Source organism: Xylaria bambusicola (assembly GCF_022495145.1).
Source record: "Xylaria bambusicola strain CBS 139988 unplaced genomic scaffold F5B22scaffold_30, whole genome shotgun sequence".
NCBI lineage: Eukaryota > Fungi > Ascomycota > Sordariomycetes > Xylariales > Xylariaceae > Xylaria > Xylaria bambusicola.
Genome location: NW_025953583.1, coordinates 470,072 through 489,208, shown reverse-complemented (window position 1 = coordinate 489,208; position 19,137 = coordinate 470,072). Strand labels below are relative to the sequence as shown.

The 19,137-nt window shown below is 48.4% G+C and overlaps 7 protein-coding genes across 7 annotated transcripts; 3 read left to right on the top strand and 4 right to left on the bottom strand.

Moving 5' to 3' along the window:
• Positions 1-21: 21 nt before the first annotated feature.
• Positions 22-3,516, bottom strand: F5B22DRAFT_612736 (uncharacterized protein). The gene is made up of 6 exons (XM_047975361.1): positions 2,669-3,516; positions 2,068-2,559; positions 1,236-2,011; positions 987-1,182; positions 570-929; positions 22-498 (listed from the first exon to the last, which is right to left on the bottom strand). The coding sequence occupies exons 1-6, from the start codon at positions 2,834-2,836 to the stop codon at positions 451-453; spliced, it is 2,040 nt and encodes a 679-aa protein (XP_047829511.1). The 5' UTR covers positions 2,837-3,516; the 3' UTR covers positions 22-450.
• A 714-nt stretch (positions 3,517-4,230) lies between these two features.
• F5B22DRAFT_280599 (uncharacterized protein) lies at positions 4,231-5,383 on the bottom strand. The gene is made up of 2 exons (XM_047970282.1): positions 5,171-5,383; positions 4,231-5,063 (listed from the first exon to the last, which is right to left on the bottom strand). Exon 2 carries the CDS (start codon positions 5,048-5,050, stop codon positions 4,271-4,273), a length of 780 nt encoding a protein of 259 aa, XP_047829510.1. The 5' UTR covers positions 5,051-5,063; positions 5,171-5,383; the 3' UTR covers positions 4,231-4,270.
• Positions 5,384-7,440: 2,057 nt separating this feature from the next.
• Positions 7,441-8,890, top strand: F5B22DRAFT_612730 (putative serf family protein). The gene is made up of 3 exons (XM_047975360.1): positions 7,441-7,792; positions 8,096-8,180; positions 8,249-8,890. The coding sequence occupies exons 1-3, from the start codon at positions 7,730-7,732 to the stop codon at positions 8,293-8,295; spliced, it is 195 nt and encodes a 64-aa protein (XP_047829509.1). The 5' UTR covers positions 7,441-7,729; the 3' UTR covers positions 8,296-8,890.
• Positions 8,891-9,705: 815 nt separating this feature from the next.
• F5B22DRAFT_280364 (Cupredoxin) lies at positions 9,706-11,064 on the bottom strand. Its single transcript, XM_047970279.1, has 3 exons — positions 10,347-11,064; positions 9,931-10,290; positions 9,706-9,875 (listed from the first exon to the last, which is right to left on the bottom strand). Exons 1-3 carry the CDS (start codon positions 10,903-10,905, stop codon positions 9,841-9,843), a joined length of 954 nt encoding a protein of 317 aa, XP_047829508.1. The 5' UTR covers positions 10,906-11,064; the 3' UTR covers positions 9,706-9,840.
• A 1,908-nt stretch (positions 11,065-12,972) lies between these two features.
• F5B22DRAFT_280360 (uncharacterized protein) lies at positions 12,973-14,339 on the bottom strand. The gene is made up of 5 exons (XM_047970278.1): positions 13,878-14,339; positions 13,756-13,820; positions 13,591-13,687; positions 13,390-13,483; positions 12,973-13,237 (listed from the first exon to the last, which is right to left on the bottom strand). The coding sequence occupies exons 1-5, from the start codon at positions 13,968-13,970 to the stop codon at positions 13,140-13,142; spliced, it is 447 nt and encodes a 148-aa protein (XP_047829507.1). The 5' UTR covers positions 13,971-14,339; the 3' UTR covers positions 12,973-13,139.
• Positions 14,340-14,369: 30 nt separating this feature from the next.
• On the top strand, positions 14,370-16,275 carry F5B22DRAFT_612720 (RNA-binding domain-containing protein). Its single transcript, XM_047975359.1, has 5 exons — positions 14,370-14,627; positions 14,680-14,990; positions 15,046-15,168; positions 15,272-15,322; positions 15,374-16,275. The coding sequence occupies exons 1-5, from the start codon at positions 14,552-14,554 to the stop codon at positions 15,839-15,841; spliced, it is 1,029 nt and encodes a 342-aa protein (XP_047829506.1). The 5' UTR covers positions 14,370-14,551; the 3' UTR covers positions 15,842-16,275.
• A 164-nt stretch (positions 16,276-16,439) lies between these two features.
• F5B22DRAFT_280339 (uncharacterized protein) lies at positions 16,440-18,785 on the top strand. The gene is made up of 4 exons (XM_047970277.1): positions 16,440-16,943; positions 17,008-17,165; positions 17,227-18,269; positions 18,323-18,785. The coding sequence occupies exons 1-4, from the start codon at positions 16,907-16,909 to the stop codon at positions 18,702-18,704; spliced, it is 1,620 nt and encodes a 539-aa protein (XP_047829505.1). The 5' UTR covers positions 16,440-16,906; the 3' UTR covers positions 18,705-18,785.
• The last annotated feature ends 352 nt before the right edge of the window (positions 18,786-19,137 follow it).

Below are 19,137 nucleotides of genomic sequence, written 5' to 3'. Positions count from 1 at the left end.
CTGGACGAAAAGGACATTGTGGTATGCAGTAACCTGAACGTCAGGCCTTCTTAGACAATCAACAAGCTATGTCGCTATGTTTCATTAAATTTTATTTGTTAATCGAGTCCACCAAATGTACTCTGCTGCTTGCGGAGATAGTATGGTTCTCCTCGGGAATTTTCTCCCGACGCGGTGATCTTGAACCTCAAACGCTCTTTCCTATCCCTTGCCCGCAGCACCGATCCAATGGAGGTTTATATCCTTTCTCTAAAGGCACAGGAATGCTCTAACGCCAGATGATGCAAATGCCCCGACTTCTCATCGCCGTGAATCGATTGGTCGACTAGTTGCCCGACTCCCATGACGTGGCACCAGAACAACGTGCCATCCTATGTATTCCGGAGCTTAGGAACACGGTCCTACGCCGTTCCCGATCACAGTTCGCTTATTATGGTGAGTGCCAAGTGGTCATACGGCTTCCGCCTTCAGCTTGCCCCGTAGAGAGACAAGTTCATCCTGCTTGTTATCTGTTAGTCATATGTCATAATGCACGCAAGGAGCCAATGCGCATCAACTTAGTAACTTACCTCAGCTTTGCGTTTTCCTAGTACTGGCTCGGGTGTACTACGAGCATGCATCGGCGCGCTATACAGGGGCGGCGGCCCGCCGCCGTCTTTGAATGCCTCCTGATGACAGCTAGCATGGTAAACGCGATCGCCAACCTTGATTGCATCGGCCCATACAAATTCCTGTGCATCATCCAGCCACCTAGTCTCAAATTTGTCCTGGCAGATTGGACAGACACTGGCTGCAAGCACGGGATCATCGGGGACTGGGATGTATTGCGTTTTGGGAGCCTTTGCAACTGCGCTGCCCGAGGTCGGATCTGTATCGCCGGTTTGGACGACGTGGTCCTTATCAATTGTCTCGCGCGTGTTTATCCAATCCTGTCACTGTCAGAAGAGCCTTCGATTAAAGTGAACCTTGTCGATCGAGATCCTTACCATTTCATCGACGAGCCAACTACGGTGTAACCCCCGTTTCTCAGTCTCGTTGCTTCGCTGATTTACACGGAAATGCCAATCCATGTGCGCCGTTTTCCTCTTTTTGCCTTCCTCCGTCGTCGGGAACCGTCGCCCGCACTGCGTGCATTGGGGGCCTTGAGCTTCAAAAAGGAGTGGGAGCAATTGTGGGCGAAATCTACTGTGCGATCAGTTTTGTTACTGGTGATATATTTATGAAGTGACACATACTGCTTTAGAGACGATGCTTTTAGCAATATGTCACTTGTAAGACTTTCGATTGTTCCAGGTAAGGGAATTTGAGTGTTTTTGACCATTTGTGGAAGAGGTAAGGGGAACGGTAGAGTCGCTGAAGGGGTCGTGCTTGGCACCGGGGTTGTACTAGTTGCAGGTGTAGCTGGTGGAAGCATGCCCGCCTGTCTCAACATATTCATAAGTGCCATAGGATCAGCCGGTGCAGATGCAACTTTCTGAGACTCAACCCTCTGAGGAGGCGGTGATCGGATAGGGACAGGTGCAGCGGGTGGTGGTTGGGGTGTAGGGACTTGTGGTGTGGCAGAATTCCGAGCCATTATGGCAGCTAGAGCACCCGAACCAAACAAGGAATCTAGGGATACCTTGGGTACCGCCGCCGGCGCCGGCGGAGGAACTACTGCTACGGGATTTGGTAGTGATACAGGTGTAGAGGTTTGGGCTGGAGGTGCCCTTATGTTCACAGCGAGATCAGCAATTTGATTCTTAACAAGCACTAACTGCTCCTGCGGCAGATTCTGTGTCTGTAAAATAGTTTGCAAGTCCACCAACGCCTTCAGCTTAGTCTGTATAATAAGATCATGGGGACTTTGGGCGAGCTGGGCCTGGAAGGCCTTGGTTAGTCTCTTAATATCATCATTTAATGCATCTATGCTTATTCCACGTTGCGTCAAGCCATAGCCTCCCAGATGAGGAGGCGGGAATGCACTAGAAGGAGGTTGTGGTGTAGACCTCGACGTAGAAATTAAACTAGACTGGAGACTATGTTAATCGATGAATCTATGTCGAGGCAGGTTTGAATGAGACTTACGGGTTGTGATGGGTAGCTGACCGCTGGCGGCTGGGCCGGTTGACTGTAAAGCCCGTTACCATGTTGCATCGGAGGTTGTTGAGCATGGTATGGATGAGTTTGAGAAGGGGGGCGAACACCTGGCGGAGTAGCTGTCTCCCGATAAGGCACTCCTTGCGCCGGCCTACCCCGACCGTAAAGCTGCTGTTGACTCCTCATCCTCTCCTGATCTTGTTGCAGCGCCGTTGTCCTAACCTTAATGAGCGCATTTTCGATAGGACGAACAACATCAGGAGCGAAGACAGGCCTGGTATCAATAGAACCAGGAACCGGTTCCTTCCATGTCTTAAGCATCTCTTCTAACTTTCTCCGAGTAGCCATATCGACCATCGCATATGCGTCCATATAGGTTTGGTACAGCTTTCGACTGAAGAACAGCGTGTAGGGAGTACCGACATTTTTTGCTATTGAATCGAGTACATAGAGCGGAGGGAGCTTCTTGTGTGGCGCGGCCTACGGAACCGTGTCAGTCAGAGGGCTAATCTTGAATTCAACAATGACATCTCGACTTTAGCGGACTCATCATAGTCACGAGTATCGCAAAGAAATCCTTGCAACCTACCTTTTTGATGTGGTCGACTAGTGCGCCAGAGATGGCGAGCGCGTGTTCGATGTTCTCGCGCGCAATAATTGTAAGGTTAGATATCTCAGGACGTCCAATAGTCTGTATATCCTCCAGAGCCTCGCGGAAGTCCTTAGCAACAGCCTCAGACTCAGAGTAGGAAGACATGGTTGTATTATTGCGAGCACGCAAGTCAAGAGTAAAAGAGATTATTAGTTTAGAGCGCTGGCCTCGTTGTGCGGCTTACGACCACGTCGCCCCTTGGTGGAAAGGAAACTTGTGCTGAACTGTTTAGAATCGAAAGATGTCACAGGAGGTAGGAGGCAGGATGCCAACCATGCAATGTCTTCACCAGAACAGATATGAAGCACTGAGATTCGATGACTCTTGCGATGCGCTGTCGCAAATGCTAAAACCTGCCACCCAATGCGAGCAAGCGACTGTAGATTTCTGGAAAAGCTCAATGCATCTTCCTCATTAAACCCCTAATGACTTGTATTTCCCACCAAATGTAGCAACTCTTTCTATTCCCGCCAAACACTACTGATTATAGAAAGATAGTCAATTGCCGTGCGAGAGGGATCCTGGGGGTGGGCGGCGAGAAGCAACGCGGATGAAGAGCTCGGTTTGTGTAGCTTGGCGGACCAACCACCAACCCGCTGAGGCAAAGTTCGAGTACACGAAAGCTGGCGTAGGCCTACAGCAGCTGCTTCTTTAGGTCGCGGGAGCTGGTCGAAGGCCACAAGATGGTGGCGCTACGGTCGTCGATGGCAAGGAGAGATGGGCTGAGGTATATATATAGAGAGATTGAAGGATGTGGAGGGATGAATGGATACCTAGAAGGAAGCTTTGAATGGACCTGAGTTAAGGCACGCCCATTGCCGAGTAACGGAAGAAGGTGCACCGTGCGTCAAAGCCGGATCACGTGCCTCTTTTTGGTCCTCTCAGCCTATAAAGAGGTACCTGGGGCCAGGTACCCACATGTAGAAGAACCTCTGCAACACGAGTGAGAGCGAATCCAAACCAGGTAAACGGTACCTGTAGAATATTCCTTTTGGGTACCTGCCATCGGCTGAGTACATGTAAGTACATGTAAGTACCGAACAATGCGTTGAAGCAGCACCTCATCAAACCTCACAAGAGCTCATGGTTCATGTGCGCATCTCATGTCAATGGATCAATGGTTTATTGCTAGCAGCAATTTCGTTTTAAATTTTCTAGTCAATTTTGGTAACTTAGTTTTATACTTCTAACATGTTTTGTTCGTTGATATCAAGCACTCATTCTAGTTGAGTTTCACAGTGACTTTTCCTTTTCCCTCTAGAGCAAAGCAGAAGATGGCAAAAGACAGACCACAAAGAATAGAAGAAGAAAAAAAGACGAGGCATCTAACGCTGAACAGTAGTATCCTTTTGCTTGAAGAGAATACACAAAATTACCATCGCTTTTACACATGGTACCTTGTATCCGAAGTACCAAACGCTATGCCCCGAATCAAAGGATATAAAAAATTCCAACCCTAAAATTAACGCCAACCCTAGTTTTACCATGCAAATGAATACCTAAAATTATGGTTCGTGGCTGGATCGGGACCTTGCAAGCTTAGACCATACTGTTGCCAAAACGGTCAATGTGACTAGCCTCAGAATAGATTGAGTTTCTGTTAGCCGGGTGCATTGCCGTAGGTGGTCGACTGATCTGTGGCATGATCGGGCTGTGACGCGAGTCAAACGAAACTGTTGACTTATTGTCTTCAGCGTAGTAGTCAGAGGCGCCAGTTGCGAAGTGGTCGCCCACCGGCATAGGATTGCTAATCTCAGGCTTGCGGGTACTGTTGGAACGAGAGCTGTAGTTGTCGTTGTAATTGACGTTTCGGGTAGTCGCTCCGGCCTGTCTGATTTCGCGTGCACGCACCTTCTCGTTCTTGAACAAGAGAGAGGCGAAGATGTTGGTGATTCCAAAGGCGATGGCGATGATGCCGGCGCCGATGATGACTTGCGAGATCTGAGGAGGTACGCCATCTGCAGTGTAGGTCCCACTGTTGAGACCACCGAGCAGGTGGCAGCCGATAATAGCCATGATGGCACCGAGTCCAGTGAATCCTCGATCGGGGCCAAGCATAGGCCAGGCTCTTGCGACGAACTCCTGACCCTTACCCCAGACGCCGATTTCGGTGAAGATGAGGAGGCCAGCGAAGAAGAAGACGAGCCCGTGAACAACGTCGGCGAAGAATTGGAAGGCATTGGGCAGTTTTGCGTAGATGAGCATGAGCACCGATGCTACCATGACGGCCAGGAGGACTGCGACATTGCAGAATCGAATGACCTGCAGGATGATATAGGCGTGGCCCTGGAAGCCGGAAGAAGCACCTTTTCCAAACATGGCGAGGAACCTGCTAATGTTCAAAGTCGTATCTCTCTGGGTATAATTAGGATTAGTGGTTTGTTGGGAGGGCTTTTCGGGCTTGTCCGACGCCATGTTTATAGAGATAGGTGTACCAACGTGTAAACTGCCTGCAGTTGAGTCGAGACCTGTATTAAGGAATCAAGTGGTCCGAAATGTGGTTCAATAGTGGAAATGGCCGAAGTGAAATCTGACTGGCAGATGTAGCAGAATCGTAGGAAAAATGAATGTAAATTAAATCAGGCAGTTGTGGGAAAGACGAGTGTCGTGAACAGTCGCCTTTTGCCAAGAAGATATTTATTTATGACTGCGGAAGAATGCGGTTGTAAAAGAAAGTAACCACGGAACAATGGCGACTAGTCAAAGGCTCGCAGGATAAGAAAAGCGGCACGAGGTCAAAGGTCGTTAGTTGTTTGTGTACAATCTGTCAGTAGAAGAATAGTAGAATAGTCCGTCAAGGACAAAAGAGTCGACAGCCTCAGGCGTGCGAGGGGACAAAGGGCTGAGGTGCGCCGGCAACACTCGAGATTACCGCCGAGATGTTCGTGACAGGTTTGAAACAAAAGAAAGAGGTGACCATCACAAAAGAGAAAGGAACTATAGGGCGGTGCCCAAGTTTAATACCAGCTACTAAGAGACCTACCAAGAGACATGACAGCTATAGTACGGCTCGAACCCAGTACACACATGGTATGTTCGACATGCGAGATGTGTTTCGTGGACTGACAGCCAATAGATCCGGACGGGCGCGTTTAGTCTCGATCTCCATGGACAAATATTGACAACCCCGGCTTGTCGCGCGCGCTCTCCCTTGGCAGCCGGTGCAACGATGTCACCTGTAAGGGCACAAGGAAACACTAGGCGGGCGGGTTCAACGGGTTCAACAACGGTTTGAAAGAGAGCGCATATGGGTGTGGGATGGCTTCTGATCGAGTGAGTTGGCCTTGGTGCTAGGCTGGTGCATTCCCGGTTTGGACCGAATCATGCTGGCGGCGAATCACCATTCACGACGGTCCACGTACTGCCATGTTCTGACGGATGGAGCCATCGCACTGCAATAAAACCCCGCGTATAGGTTAGCTACATGCGGCGACGTGTGGGAGCGCGAGGGGAGATTGTGTATGCCACAGCCAGGCAAGTACCTGTTACCCTCGCGGACACGGTAGGTTGGGTGGCGAGGATGGGAGGGCAGCCTCTGGACAGAGTGAGGATATACCCAGCACGGCGAGATCAGAACGAGCAGCATGTTCCTCTGCATGTCATCCAATGGCTGCAGCTGATACGCTCCAAGGCATTTGCGCGGTTGGGCCGGCGGTTGATTGGGCACGGAGCCACGAGCTTTGTTTCACGTCCGCTTTTCAACCGACAACCCAACCCCACTCGGTCTCGCAGGTGAGTAACAGATTTGGAACAGCACGGCCCTTACATTGTCAAACCAGGCTGCAATACTATGTAAATGTCGCCTTCTGGCATGTCGCCAGGAGCTATGCAGGTCCGAGGAGTCTCTCGCCCTGTCTTTTTAACGACAAAACTAGTGGCTCTCAGAGCTGTTTGCCTTTTTCCTTTTTCCTTTTCTCAAGAAAAAAAGAGAGAGAGAGAGTTGAAGTATGCCTTGCTAGATGTCATGTCGTCTTCGAGACACTCTTACACATAGACTCCCTTCAAGCAAGGCACGCCAAACGAAATGCATTTTAGCCTACAACTGGTTATTTATAAATTATGCCCAGGTTTTGTCGAGGAGACTGACTAGATTCACACTCCGTCCCGACCTAAGTAGTACAGCAACGTAGGTAGTCCTTGTGAACATCTCCCTCTCATCTTACACAAGCTACATACCTAGCTAACTTGTACCTTGCATTCATGTACGGCGCTAAGCAATTAGGTAAATGAAAGTTCAAAAACATAAAGGAGCGGTATCACTTAAGTATGTATGTGTAGGACCTACATAGTACTTACCTACTTGGGCAAGGTAGAATATATGTTGGTCAGTTTTGTACGGGACTTATGAGCGACCGGAGCCGAGGAAAAGTTTCATGATGATAGATGACAGAAACTCACTAACATGATATGATGATGTTCATCCAATGAGAGCATGAAGCCTTGAGCATTTCACTTATATTGCCTACATGTACCTAAGTAATTACACTACACTATCTACAGGTAGGTTAGGTAGGTTCAGCGTCTACGGCTTCTAGATTGATTGGCCGGGAGCGCAGCCGCTCAAGTGGCGGCTGATAGAGCTAGGTACCTACTTTTTTAAGTTAAGCCTGAGGGAGTGGCACAGCGAACCGACTGGCTACTGGGTACCCTATACGGCCTCGCCCGGGTCGCCTGGGGCCGCCAGTTACAGGCCGTCGCATCCTGAATTAGAACACCCTTTAATGCAGTAACATGCCCAAGGTAGACTACCTAACTTTACCTAGGCTAGGTTACCTATTTCTGCTGCAACCAGCCGCTTTTCCAACTTCTGTAAGACAGACATTTCCATCCCCTTCTACTTACAAGGACATCGGCAACCCACTCCCCCAGCCTATCATCTCGATTTCAACTTCAACGGAAGGGAAATCCAGGACGTTTGATCAAGCGCCGCGCCCTGCCCTAGCGCCCTCCCTGTAGAAAAACACTGGAATATCTCCTACGTTAGCCGCCTTTTCGACCATGGCTCGCGGTAATCAGCGTATCAAGGCGCGTGCGAAGAACCTTGAAAAGCAGGCCGCTCAGGTAAGAAGAGACTTATTGCTCCTACAGCCGACCTGGCAGGCGACCGGGCTTCCCTGAAACATGCCCACGAATGCCCTTCGGGCACCCCAACTGGCCAAGTCATCCGCGCGGTTGGGTTCACGATCCACTCACTCCCTTCCAGCCGGCTAACGACCTTGCCTGCTTGCCATATATTGCTTCCCTCCAGAGGGATGGATTGGGAGTTCCCACTTACGGATCTTGGCTCCCACGAGCGGATCGATGCTTGATAACATCCCTTGGAGGAATGTGATAGGTACTGACCAAAAGTCGTGATACGTACAGAAGTCAAAAAACACCAAAACTGGCTCAGAGATGCAGCGCGATAAAGAGGCTCTCGCTGCCTTGATGCGACAGAAGCAGGAAGCAGGTAAGCTAGTCTCTTGTTGATTTATATTGCTGGAATCCCCTGGCTAACGAAGCCTTCTTGTTCTATAGCCAATGCGAAAAAGGCCGATGCCGATGCCGCCGGCGGGAAGAAATAGAGAATTCGCGGCATCCCGAAGCTAAATAGCCCGAACTGCCGGTATCGAGATTGTTGGGGTTCCCTACTTCAAAGACTGGCCTGAGAACTTTCTCGATAACCATGTCGGATCTGAAAGCCATTTAAGATACTTTGTGTCCCGGTCTACTTTTTTCGCCAGGAATAGTATGCTCTGATGGTCTCGATTGGCAGACTGGGTTGATGTAGCACGAAGTCGATGACGAGTTCATGATGTAGGATGATTTCTTTCTGGCAAAGAGTGAGGGCACAGGCGTGATAGGAGTTCGTTCCCTTTTTTGCAATATAGTATACTGCCCTACACAGTCTCTCGTGCACATACTTCCTCCGTATATACTAGGTATGGTGAATATTCTCCAACTTATCCTATCTGTACAATTATCTACAAATTCAATAATTCATAATAGAGGTCGAACAACATAGACTCAAATAAACAAACTACCTAGAGATCTACTCTCAAATGAACAAATTACCTGGATATCTACTCAAGCTGTCTACTAGGTGTTAAAAACAACAGTTAACTCAGTGCTTCAATGCGCGTAGCAAAGGCGTGTCCCCTGAAGCCACAACAACCGCCGCTTGTAGGAAGGAATACTGGTAGTTGAGGGTGTTGGGGTGTATAAGGGAATTGGTTAACTACCTGTTTTCCCATGATATTCTCAAAGCGTAGTTTTGCCATACAGCTATATGTCTCAGGGCGCAAAGAAGACAATTTGAGACTCTATACACAGATATATCAAAGACCATAACTCTGACTACCGCGAAAAGGATATCTTCAAGACATCGATATGGTTCCAATCGAATAGAATTGCCCCTACTAAATTTGTCGTCATCTAAAAGCTGTCATATCAGTTGAGATGAATCCAGGATCTATCAAGTAGGTATATATATGGAAATAGGGAAGGGTGCTGAGGTCAGGTATCATGTAGAAAACCAACTACTGTCGACTGCTTCAAACTTCGTTGTTGTTGGTGATATGACAAGTACATAATAATTATCATCCAGCTTACCTATATAACAAAAGCCGTGATATCTCATTGTTGGACATCAAGGACACGCCCATCTTTTCTTACCACATGTCTTGAGCAACAAACCATATGACTTCTCAACTCCATCTACATTCACGAGGCTGTCAAGGCAGAAACGAAACAAATCTCTCCAGGTTTTTTTTAAGTATCTTCTTTCATTCATTTAATAACCTATTAATCGGCAGGCGTAAATGGCCCGCACAGTTGGAATCGACGACAATAAAAAACTAACAACTATGAAAGATATACGAACCAGTCATATCTAGGTTACTATGTTTAAAACACCATGTAAAAATAACCACAACCTCATAAGGTAGTAACCCCTTTTGCTTGAGTTGCCAGATCGGTCCCCAAAGGAAGGGAATATAAGTAAAAACCAGATCGGCACCGCCCAAGGTCTAGCCCGTGTGTTCTGAAAATGCAGGCAATGAATATACAAAATAATCATCCGCCGTTTGCCTCCCTTCCTCCCGCATATCTAGCCCATGGGTATCGTTAATTTAGAAGACCTCAGCCATGCTAGCGGGTATGGCGCCTGCGATGATTGTCAGCCTTGAAGATCGCGATGTAGAGTGTTGGCGACTACGTACCTGGGACACCGCCAAAGTTGCCAATGCCTTGGGCGTTGACGGCTGGGAAGCTACCAGCTCCGCAAACAACTGCGCACACGCAGGCGCCGGCGACAAGTTGTCCTTCACCGGTTTGGATAGCACCCGCAGCGCCGGTCTCGGTGGCACCACCAGCAGCTTCGGTAGCGCTGGCTACAGGCGTTGAGGCAACGTCGCTGGCGATGGCGCTCGAGGTAGCATTGCCTGTGATGGCACTACCGGCACCTTGACCCTTCTGCTGGATGGCCATTGATTGGAAGAGGGCTTGGGACTTCTCAGCGGTGGGGTTGATGGAGAAAACCATACCCTTTCCACAGTGACCCTTTTGCTTGCAGTAGAACCCTTGGAAATATTAGCCAAAGGTAAAACACGTATAAAATACTTGATTCAAGACTTACAGAGGGGTTCTCCAGTCATGACTTGCATGGCGACCTGGGGAGCAGGGACGACGGAGTTATCCATGTTAGGCTGGAAGTTCGAATCCATACCGCCTTCCATGGGATCGCATGGCAGGCCGAAGGTAGACTGGGTAACAGTGTGGTTTTGGCTCATGAATGTGAAGATAACCATATCGCCAACTGCAGCCTTGATTTCGGGGGGCGAGTAGGCTAAACCAGCAGAACCACCAACCTGTACGGTATGGGTAGCCCCCGTTCCTGCTACAGTGGTTGTCTCGCCAGGGGCGATGGTCGCAGTCCCTACATTGGTCTCTTGTGCGCCGGCTGTAACTGTCTGCGTAACCGTTACGGCTTCCTGGATTGTCGTTGTCTCGGCGCCGGCTCCGGGGTTCACCCAAATGATTATAATCTGAGTGTTGGTGGCCTCAACTGCTATGGCATTGGAGCCACCTAGACGCTCCAAATGCTTATTTCGTGCCTCTACGGGGTAGACATTTCGGATAGCCTTAGCCATGGCTAGAGGAGCCACGGCCAGAGAGAGAGCGGCCGAGTACTTCATGGTTGATTATGTGTGAATAATTAACGTGGGCAGGTTAAAAAGGTCAAGAGACTTCCTCCTCGAGAGGCAACGCGACTATGGATATATTCCTTAACGAACGGTAACGATTGAGGAATCTGGCAATTATGAGGCGTGGTAATAGCGAGACCCTGCTCGTAATGAAGTGAAATGAATGAGATGGATAAGAGGACAAGAAAAAAGAAAGATGGAATTAGCAGTGCGGTCGTCTAAAGAAGAGGTGAAGAAGAGGAAACAAACAGCCTACCAGCCGAGGGGACCTCATGCCTTAAATCGAGCATGAACATCCGGCGGATCAGTGTCAGAGGCTGGGATTGCCGCCTCGATATCGGACCCTGGCACGCTTGAGGAGGTGATCTCGAAACAACGTCAGGGGACCATTCCGATCAGGACGAAGAGAGGATCCATTTCGGGGCAGTTTGCGTCCGATCCTATACCCTGACACAGTGAAGCAACTAGAAGCTAGGTTCAGACGAAGCCATGATAGCTGCCATGGCAAGGATGGACAAGGATGGAGATTCGAGGATTGCGGCTCTGAGCTTTGCGCTACCATTCGAGCCATGTGAGTGTGGAGAGTGGAGGAGGGATTCCGGGAGTGGGTGCTAGTCAGGGGCTAGGGGGTTGTGCCAGATTCGTTTTGGTGGTGTTTTGCATAGTCGCTTAAGTGTGTGAGAACCGCCATTGCCCACAGCCCCTAGCCAGCCACGGCGGCTCGAGCAACCGCAAGGAACACTCACTCGAGAAGACAAAATAAGGTGAACGGCAACTGTTAGAGCCCCAATTGGATTTCACGTATTTACCTACGCAGTCCGAATGGATTGACTCAGATATTTGCTATCGTTACCTACTACCTAACGCAGGAAACACCACAAGTAAGTAACACCATGAAATGGGACGAGCAGAACGAGCAGAAGACGGAGTTTGGGCTCGCGTGGGTTAGGTTAGGCAGAGGTTAGGATAGGGCAGTTCTACACTAACGCTTGAACCAGACTAGTGCAGCAGACTTGGCAACAAGGAAGCTGGGGGGAGACTGGGGGGTTCTGGGTCTGTTCTGGGCCAGCGAGGTGCCATCACGGGCGCTATGAGGTTAGCGCCTGTGTGTTTTGGAGCAGCTAGGATCGGTTATCACTGTCTCCGTGTCTGCTCCGTGTTGGCATGGTATTTTCCCCTTTCTCCAATTCCCACTTTGGTGTCTGATGCTACCTTAGATGGCTGACATATACAGTATCCAAGACTCGCAACGAAGAGACAGCCCTGCCAGAAACCCTGACTGCTCATATCGTCAAGCACAATCCTCTCTCGTTTCACCCTCATTTCCAAGCACCCTGTGACGAATGGGACACCCTTGTTGGATACTTCGTGATTGCCAATGCCGGCCAAGCCTTCGGTGACCGCATACCTACAAAATCACAGAGCCCTATATCGTATCTTCTTGCCGTATCTGTTAGCAAGGGACTCTCATCCTTCCCGTAGTGGCCCAGCTTATCTTGACCCTGTGATACATAGGTCCCGCTTCAGGGTGTTCACGAACTAATACGAGCAGCTGGTCAAAGTTTCGAGTCGCTCTACCGGAGGTATGGGTCTAAGAGCATCCCAAGTTCTTATCATCTCAATCATGAGCCTGGAGGCCTCTCTCCAGTACTCTGTAGGATTTATTCGGTAATTGATACACAAGCTGTAGAGTATTCCCTACATATGTGTCAAAAATGTGGCTGCTGATGAGGAAATCGTCATGCGCTTAGTTTACAAGCTCAGCTGAGCCTATCAGTCAAGTAATTACCGTTGCTTTAGCATATTGATGGTATACAGTTCTTTTCAACTCCGTAACCATCGGATATCCTCATGTTATGAATAACGCAATACATGTGGTGTTGCACAGTCTGAGTAAATTGCTACAATCTCATCAGCTTTGGAGGATAACACATGCGTCATAAGGTGCCTCACGGGAATGTTTCGTTTCTCTATTTCTTTGGTGAAGGAATATTACTGTGAAGTTCGAAACACAAGATTTGTCCAATGACACAATTTGATTGGCGTGCTGGTTGATACATGGCTTGCAGCAGCTTTGGCGAGGCTAACGTCAACATTAATCGACCATACAACATCCCGCGTTCCAGACCCTTGTAAAAGCAATAACTCACTTTGGTTATACCCAACTCCCCCGGTAATTCCCAAGCTCAATCAATGAGAAGTGGGCGATTTTATTCCAAAGTGTCTTAGTTCTGAGGTAAATCTCGCTGGCCTTCGTAATATCCAGTGTAGTAACCGGCGTAATACCACGACATGAGAAGCCTCTTTAATCCCTCATCTCGTACTAGCAGTAGTCAGTATGCCTTCCAAATAAACGTCAATTGAAAAACAACCCTCTGCATCCGCAAAGCCAGTAATAACGGCACGCTGGTTGCAAATCGGGAAAAATTCAGCAGAGAATTATTCAAGACAAATCGACAAGGTTGAGAACCATACCTGTGCCTAGTAAACCTGCCGGAGCCGAGGGAACGTCTCCTATCCGTGGATGGCTATGCTGGGGTGCCGCATTTCCGGTTTCCTGTCTATCATTCTGCATCTCATTAGTACCCTGGAGAAAAATACATTAATAGCCAAGCTTCGTATGTGCTTGGGATCTTCTCAAGCACATCTTAAGGGCTAGGATAAGGCAGCACTCACGGGTTTCTCCTCTCTCATTTCGGAAGGCGTTTCAAGTTTTCCATGGGTTGGCGAATCGTCAATCTCCTGTAGGTCCTGCTTGGCATCTGAAGTGCTGCTTTCCATGATCGGCATATTAGCAATTTAGGATCAAAACGGGTAGTCCTCCTGCGTAAGGCATCTTACCTTTCATCTCTCGGCTTAAGCAGATCATTCACATTGCCGCCATTCCTGTGGATGCTATGATATTTCTGTATGAAGGATTAGTCATGGGATCTGGGTTCAGAGGTTGCAGTTGTAGATGGCACCTTATACTCCTCTAGAGCCTGATCCCAGGAATCGATCAAAGCCGAGTCGTCCCATATTTCGTTATGAGTGAGTTCCTGTTGCCCGGAAGCCATAATGGTAGTCGAATAGATCAAGTACGAGTACTAGTAAGGGCGTGTTTCTTAGATGCGATGAATGGTGGGCTTTGTTGCCCTGCGCAGTGAGAGTAGTCTCTAGCCGGAGGACTGAGTCTAGGAGATTGTATCAATGGCGAACCGGGCCCTCGATGGACGTGATGATCTCTCCCCACGCAGAAAGAATATTACAATAACCAAGAGATGTCTATTGAGAGCAATGAACGAAAGAAGACCTATTGTTGGGGCCCCTAGGCTAATTGAAATATCATCTACCTACGGAGTAGGTACCTAGTATTATGCACATACTTAGGTGCCTACCTAGGTACTTATTTAGGTAGGCGTCGAGAACACTAAAGGTGCAAGCTTAGCTACAATTTAGGTAAGGTGCAGTGTTGGCGCCCTAGCATTACCTCCTAGATCCACACTTATCAGCCTATCGGGAACTCTAGTGGGGTAGAGGCTATCCTCACCGCCAAAATTTCAGCGGCAGAATTTTTGCGACGCCAAATCCGCCCCAAGCTATTTTGTAGTAGCATTTCGCCTTGAAGATAGCATTGTTGAATGAGCCAGCCTTCAAGATGCCAGAACTCCGTCCTAGAAAGGCGGCTCCTGCGAAATCTGCACCAAAGGAGAAAACACCAAGCAAGCGCAAAGGTTTGTTCTTGCACCCATTATTCATACCTCACTAACTAACAATATATCTCAGCTGCCGCCAACGATGATTCGTCCCCAATTGCGACGAAGAAGGTGAAGGGAGATGTAAAACCCAAAAAGGCCAAAAGGTCTTCTTCTCTTAAAGAACCCGAAGAAGAACCCGCCATAGATGACGACGAGGATCAAGTCTCCGGAGATGACGAAGCTCTGGCTCTAGCCAAAATAGTTGACAGCGACGCTGAAGCTGACGATGGCGACGACGCTACTCCCGATGAAGAGATAAAAGGCCTAGAATTGCCAAAGGTATCGAAACAAGTCACAAAGTCATCCGAGACAGACAACAGCGAACCCGGAGTCGTATACGTATGTTATGCAATCTGTCATAACAGCTGAAGATTAGATGCTAACCTTGAGTCAGGTTGGCCGAATACCTAGAGGGTTTTATGAACACCAGATGCGCGAGTACTTTTCACAGTTTGGTGATGTCAGCAGGATCAGGATGTCTCGTAATAAATTAACGGGCCAGTCCAAGCATTTCGCTGTATGTATTAAACCTGGTGGTAACACCCGCTCTTGCGGGATTCTGGCTTAACCCTATCGATATGGCAAAGTTAGGATTATTTGCTAACGCACTACCTTTATAGTTTATTGAATTTGCCGAACATGGTGTAGCTGAGATTGTTGCGAAGACGATGGTGAGATCCCTGCTGCAATCTGTACGCTATGGCGGTCTAACTTGCTGCTAGGATAACTACCTGCTAGCTGGCCATATTCTCAAGGTCAAGATGGTACCGAAATCACAAATTCATGAAAAGCTGTGGGTCGGTGCAAACAAACGTTTCAAGAAGATACCCTGGAATAAGATGGCCGGAAACAAACTCAAAAAGCCCCTTTCTGAGTCTGCTTGGACAGAAAAGATTTCGAAAGAAGAAACTAAGCGGAACGAGCGAGCGAAGAAGTTGTTGGAACTAGGTTACGAGTTTGAGGCGCCCAAGCTCAAGAGTGTCCATGATACGGATGGCAGCACTGCTGCTCTTGAAGCTGCTGAAGAAGTTGCACCAAAGGCTATTGAGGCAGGGCCGGAAGCGACACCCAAGTCAGATGAAGCGGAAAGTGAACCTGCTCCTGTGACGAAGAAGGCTCCTAAAGGGGATAAAAAACCGGCAGCCAAAGCCGGCAAGAAGGCGAAGAAAGGAAAGAAGGCGGCGTCATAGTGCTAATAGAGTATGACATGGCAGTTGCGATAATATGTATATAGTAATGGGTTGCCAAAATGACCACTACATGTGAAACACCAATTCATCTAGATCACAAACAGTAATGTTGAGGTGGTCATTATCAAAATTGCGCAAATGAAGAAAACAGAGGATTGAGACTGTTTAAACACAGTCAATCATACCTGCCTAGTGATAGGTTATTGTCATACTAGGTTCTGCTTATGAGTAGGTGGTACTGGTACTGTATACATATATTTTGAGTTTACGACATGTATGCGCATAGCGAACCCACGATGCTATTATGATGGAGCGAAAGTGAGATTATAAAGGCAGTTGATCGTTCTACTTCAGCCGGAACTCAGTGGACAGGCCAGGGGCAACACGACATAACTGTCGTGTTAGGCGAGTTCGAAAATTGGGTTCCAGAGAAGGGGAAATATGTGAAGAGAAGAAAAGACCGAAAAGCTGGCGCAAAGTAGAATTCCGGATTTTATCTAGTAGATTGGATCTCCGTTTAGAACAGTTGTCCAATCAGCGACAGCTGGTTACCAGTGTAGCGGACTACCCACCAAGACGTTTCAGGTAACCTTAAAACATGCCAACCTTGACTAGGTACATAGATGGATGTAGGAGTTTAGAATTCTGTCAAATGCCTAGATAGTCGTTTCCTTTCTTCGTTCTCATTCTCATTCCTTCATGATGCTCTGGATCTACGTTATTGGTACTTACATTTGCTGGTTGTCTTATGTGGCTGCCAGCTGCACTCAAGTCAGATTGTCTGTCAGATTGTCTGTCAGAGAGTCCAGCATAGCCCCGCCACAGCTGGCGGATACATGGGTACCTCTCCGTAGCAGATGGATTGCTGGCGGGTCGAGGCCGCAAGCACCTGCTAATCTGGTTAGTCTGGTTGTTCGCAATCGAGATGCGCAACTGCAACTCGCATCCAACTTCAAAGCCATTATATTTGCAGTATAGCGTCTTCCATAACGCAGCACGCCTTGTTCGCCTGTGTTATCCAATGATACTCTGACCAGACAAAATACAACGGCCCAGACAGTGACAATGTCGCCTACCGAGCCCTCACAACAAGCCACTTCAAGTTAGTACTCGAGGACACCTTGAATTTCTGATGTAGAACGTGTCCACTGATGATGCCACCCTAGCTCCAAAAAAGAAGAACAACAAGAAGAAAAAGAACGCCCCCAAGTCGAAGCCCACTGAAGACGGCGTCAAAGCTCCCGAGGCAACACAGAATGGCGACCAACACGAAATCGAGGGCGATCAATCTGACGACGACGAAGCGCCGCCCACTGTAACATCAGTATGACCTACACGTGCACGATTAGCTCTGGCATGGCTATAATACTAATACTGTGGATTAGGCCGACGTGAAGGACCATGCGAACGGGCATGATGTTCCACCCTCAACCAATGGGCATCCTGTTACACACCAGCTATCCGACCCTGACACAACGGCGCGGCTGGACGCTATGACAAAAGAACGGGAAGATCTCAAGGCAGAGGTAGAGGAACTAAGGAAACAGCTCGAATCCATACAAACCGCCCATACAGAAGAGACGACGCAACTAAAGTCAGAGCTTGAAGAAGTTGAGTCGGCCAAGGAGCAAGTAGAGGAGCAATACCAGAATCTTGTTGAAAGGGTCGAAAAAATCAAGGAGAGTGTGGGTAATCGACTGGCGCGAGGCAAGGAGGAACTAGAGGAGGCGAATCAACGCATAGAAGAGCTTGAGGCGCAAAATGAAGAACTCCAAAAGGGCGCCCAAGCATTCCAAGAACAAATAACGGGATTGCAGACAGAACTACAAGATGCCACTAGAGAACTGTCGAGCCTGCGTAGCCGGAACAATCTTTCGCAACAGAACTCACTGAAGGAGAAAGAGGATATGGCTCGCCAGATCCAACACCTTAGAGAAGAAGCCGAAGCAGCCAAAGACGCTATGGGTGACTGGGAGGTTTTAGCCATGGAGGAGCGCTCCATTAGGGAGAGTTTGGCCGAGAAAAGCTCAGCGCTCGAAGAGCAACTTGAGAGTCTCCGGGAGAACTATGAGCGCGCAGCATCTGAACGAGATACCCAGTCGCAAGCAGTCGATAGCTTGCAGAGAGCCCTTCAAGAAATCCAGGAAGCTCGCAAGAGAGAACTACGAGAAATGGTAGAAACTTCCGAGGAGCAACTTCAAGAGCTGAAGAAGCTCGTTCAAGAAGCCGATACAAGGGCGTCAGAAGCTGAAGCAGCAAGAGTATCATTGCAGAAGGAAGTCGAGCGTACATCACCCTTTGAGAAAGAGGTCAAGGAAAAGAACCTGCTTATCGGAAAACTGCGCCATGAAGCGATTGTTCTCAATGATCATTTGACCAAAGCTCTCCGATATTTGAAGAAAACAAAACCCGAAGAAAGTATTGACAGGTCCGTTTACCCCCGCCAGTATACTATACGAAAACATTAGTAACATATTCTAGGCAAATTGTCACAAATCACTTTCTACAATTCCTCACCTTGGATCGCTCGGATCCCAAGAAGTTCCAAATTCTTCAAGTCATTGCTGGCTTATTGAATTGGACAGATGAGCAGAGGGAACAGGCTGGTCTGGCGCGTCCAGGCGCATCCAGCAACTCTCTTCGCCTCCCTACATCTCCGTTCCACAGGACGCCGAGTACCCCATCCCTCAACGCGGAGTTCTTCTCGGAGCCCACACCGACATCCGCTAACAAGGAGTCACTCGCCGATTTGTGGGCTGGTTTCTTGGAAAGGAGCGCAGACGAGGCTTCCCAGGGCCCATCGAGAAAAGCAAGTATGTCGAGTATAGCCGCAGGTCCCAAACCAGAAACCAAGGGTAGTTAACCTCTACATTAAAATCCAACTCAGCAATCTAGCTTTCTCGAATTTCAGACAAACACCACCATCACCTACCCATCTTTGTCTCATCGATATATCAAATCACTGTGTACAGATTACAAAACAGCAAAGCATTCATTAAGGCGTTTCACGGCATCCGGGACACTAATGGAGGGAAGACCACGGACGGTATCATTCAGAGAGAAAAGGGGCTCATATGATCTGTTGCATTTCGTTGCTTTTTTGGATCTTGTTCCCTTCTTCTACTTCATCATTTTTTGTGCCTCTTCTCTAGCCCTCTGTCAGATTATGTTTCAATCGTCAGATCAGAACACAGCCCTTCCTCTTTTTTTTTTTGGACGGCATTATAAGGCGAGTCGAGTTCTCGACTATGTTAGCAATAGAGTTGTAGCATTGTAGAGAAATTAGCAAATGCTCC

What these genes read in the sequence shown, in the direction of transcription:
- F5B22DRAFT_612736 (XM_047975361.1), bottom strand. Translation starts at nt 2,836, where the DNA reads ATGTCTTCCTACTCTGAGTCTGAGGCTGTTGCTAAGGACTTCCGCGAG. An exon ending in TAGTCGACCACATCAAAAAG is followed by an intron (nt 2,560 to 2,668) that starts GTAGGTTGCAAG and finishes ACGGTTCCGTAG; the next exon opens with GCCGCGCCACACAAGAAGCT. An exon ending in TCAGCTACCCATCACAACCC is followed by an intron (nt 2,012 to 2,067) that starts GTAAGTCTCATT and finishes CATAGTCTCCAG; the next exon opens with TCTAGTTTAATTTCTACGTC.
- F5B22DRAFT_280599 (XM_047970282.1), bottom strand. Translation starts at nt 5,050, where the DNA reads ATGTTTGGAAAAGGTGCTTCTTCCGGCTTCCAGGGCCACGCCTATATC.
- F5B22DRAFT_612730 (XM_047975360.1), top strand. Translation starts at nt 7,730, where the DNA reads ATGGCTCGCGGTAATCAGCGTATCAAGGCGCGTGCGAAGAACCTTGAA. An exon ending in TTGAAAAGCAGGCCGCTCAG is followed by an intron (nt 7,793 to 8,095) that starts GTAAGAAGAGAC and finishes TGATACGTACAG; the next exon opens with AAGTCAAAAAACACCAAAAC. An exon ending in GCGACAGAAGCAGGAAGCAG is followed by an intron (nt 8,181 to 8,248) that starts GTAAGCTAGTCT and finishes CTTGTTCTATAG; the next exon opens with CCAATGCGAAAAAGGCCGAT.
- F5B22DRAFT_280364 (XM_047970279.1), bottom strand. Translation starts at nt 10,905, where the DNA reads ATGAAGTACTCGGCCGCTCTCTCTCTGGCCGTGGCTCCTCTAGCCATG. An exon ending in CATGACTGGAGAACCCCTCT is followed by an intron (nt 10,291 to 10,346) that starts GTAAGTCTTGAA and finishes AATATTTCCAAG; the next exon opens with GGTTCTACTGCAAGCAAAAG. An exon ending in CAACTTTGGCGGTGTCCCAG is followed by an intron (nt 9,876 to 9,930) that starts GTACGTAGTCGC and finishes CAATCATCGCAG; the next exon opens with GCGCCATACCCGCTAGCATG.
- F5B22DRAFT_280360 (XM_047970278.1), bottom strand. Translation starts at nt 13,970, where the DNA reads ATGGCTTCCGGGCAACAGGAACTCACTCATAACGAAATATGGGACGAC. An exon ending in CTTAAGCCGAGAGATGAAAG is followed by an intron (nt 13,688 to 13,755) that starts GTAAGATGCCTT and finishes GATCATGGAAAG; the next exon opens with CAGCACTTCAGATGCCAAGC. An exon ending in GGCAGGTTTACTAGGCACAG is followed by an intron (nt 13,238 to 13,389) that starts GTATGGTTCTCA and finishes GACTACTGCTAG; the next exon opens with TACGAGATGAGGGATTAAAG.
- F5B22DRAFT_612720 (XM_047975359.1), top strand. Translation starts at nt 14,552, where the DNA reads ATGCCAGAACTCCGTCCTAGAAAGGCGGCTCCTGCGAAATCTGCACCA. An exon ending in GCCAGTCCAAGCATTTCGCT is followed by an intron (nt 15,169 to 15,271) that starts GTATGTATTAAA and finishes CTACCTTTATAG; the next exon opens with TTTATTGAATTTGCCGAACA. An exon ending in AGATTGTTGCGAAGACGATG is followed by an intron (nt 15,323 to 15,373) that starts GTGAGATCCCTG and finishes ACTTGCTGCTAG; the next exon opens with GATAACTACCTGCTAGCTGG.
- F5B22DRAFT_280339 (XM_047970277.1), top strand. Translation starts at nt 16,907, where the DNA reads ATGTCGCCTACCGAGCCCTCACAACAAGCCACTTCAA. An exon ending in CGCCGCCCACTGTAACATCA is followed by an intron (nt 17,166 to 17,226) that starts GTATGACCTACA and finishes ACTGTGGATTAG; the next exon opens with GCCGACGTGAAGGACCATGC. An exon ending in CCCGAAGAAAGTATTGACAG is followed by an intron (nt 18,270 to 18,322) that starts GTCCGTTTACCC and finishes AACATATTCTAG; the next exon opens with GCAAATTGTCACAAATCACT.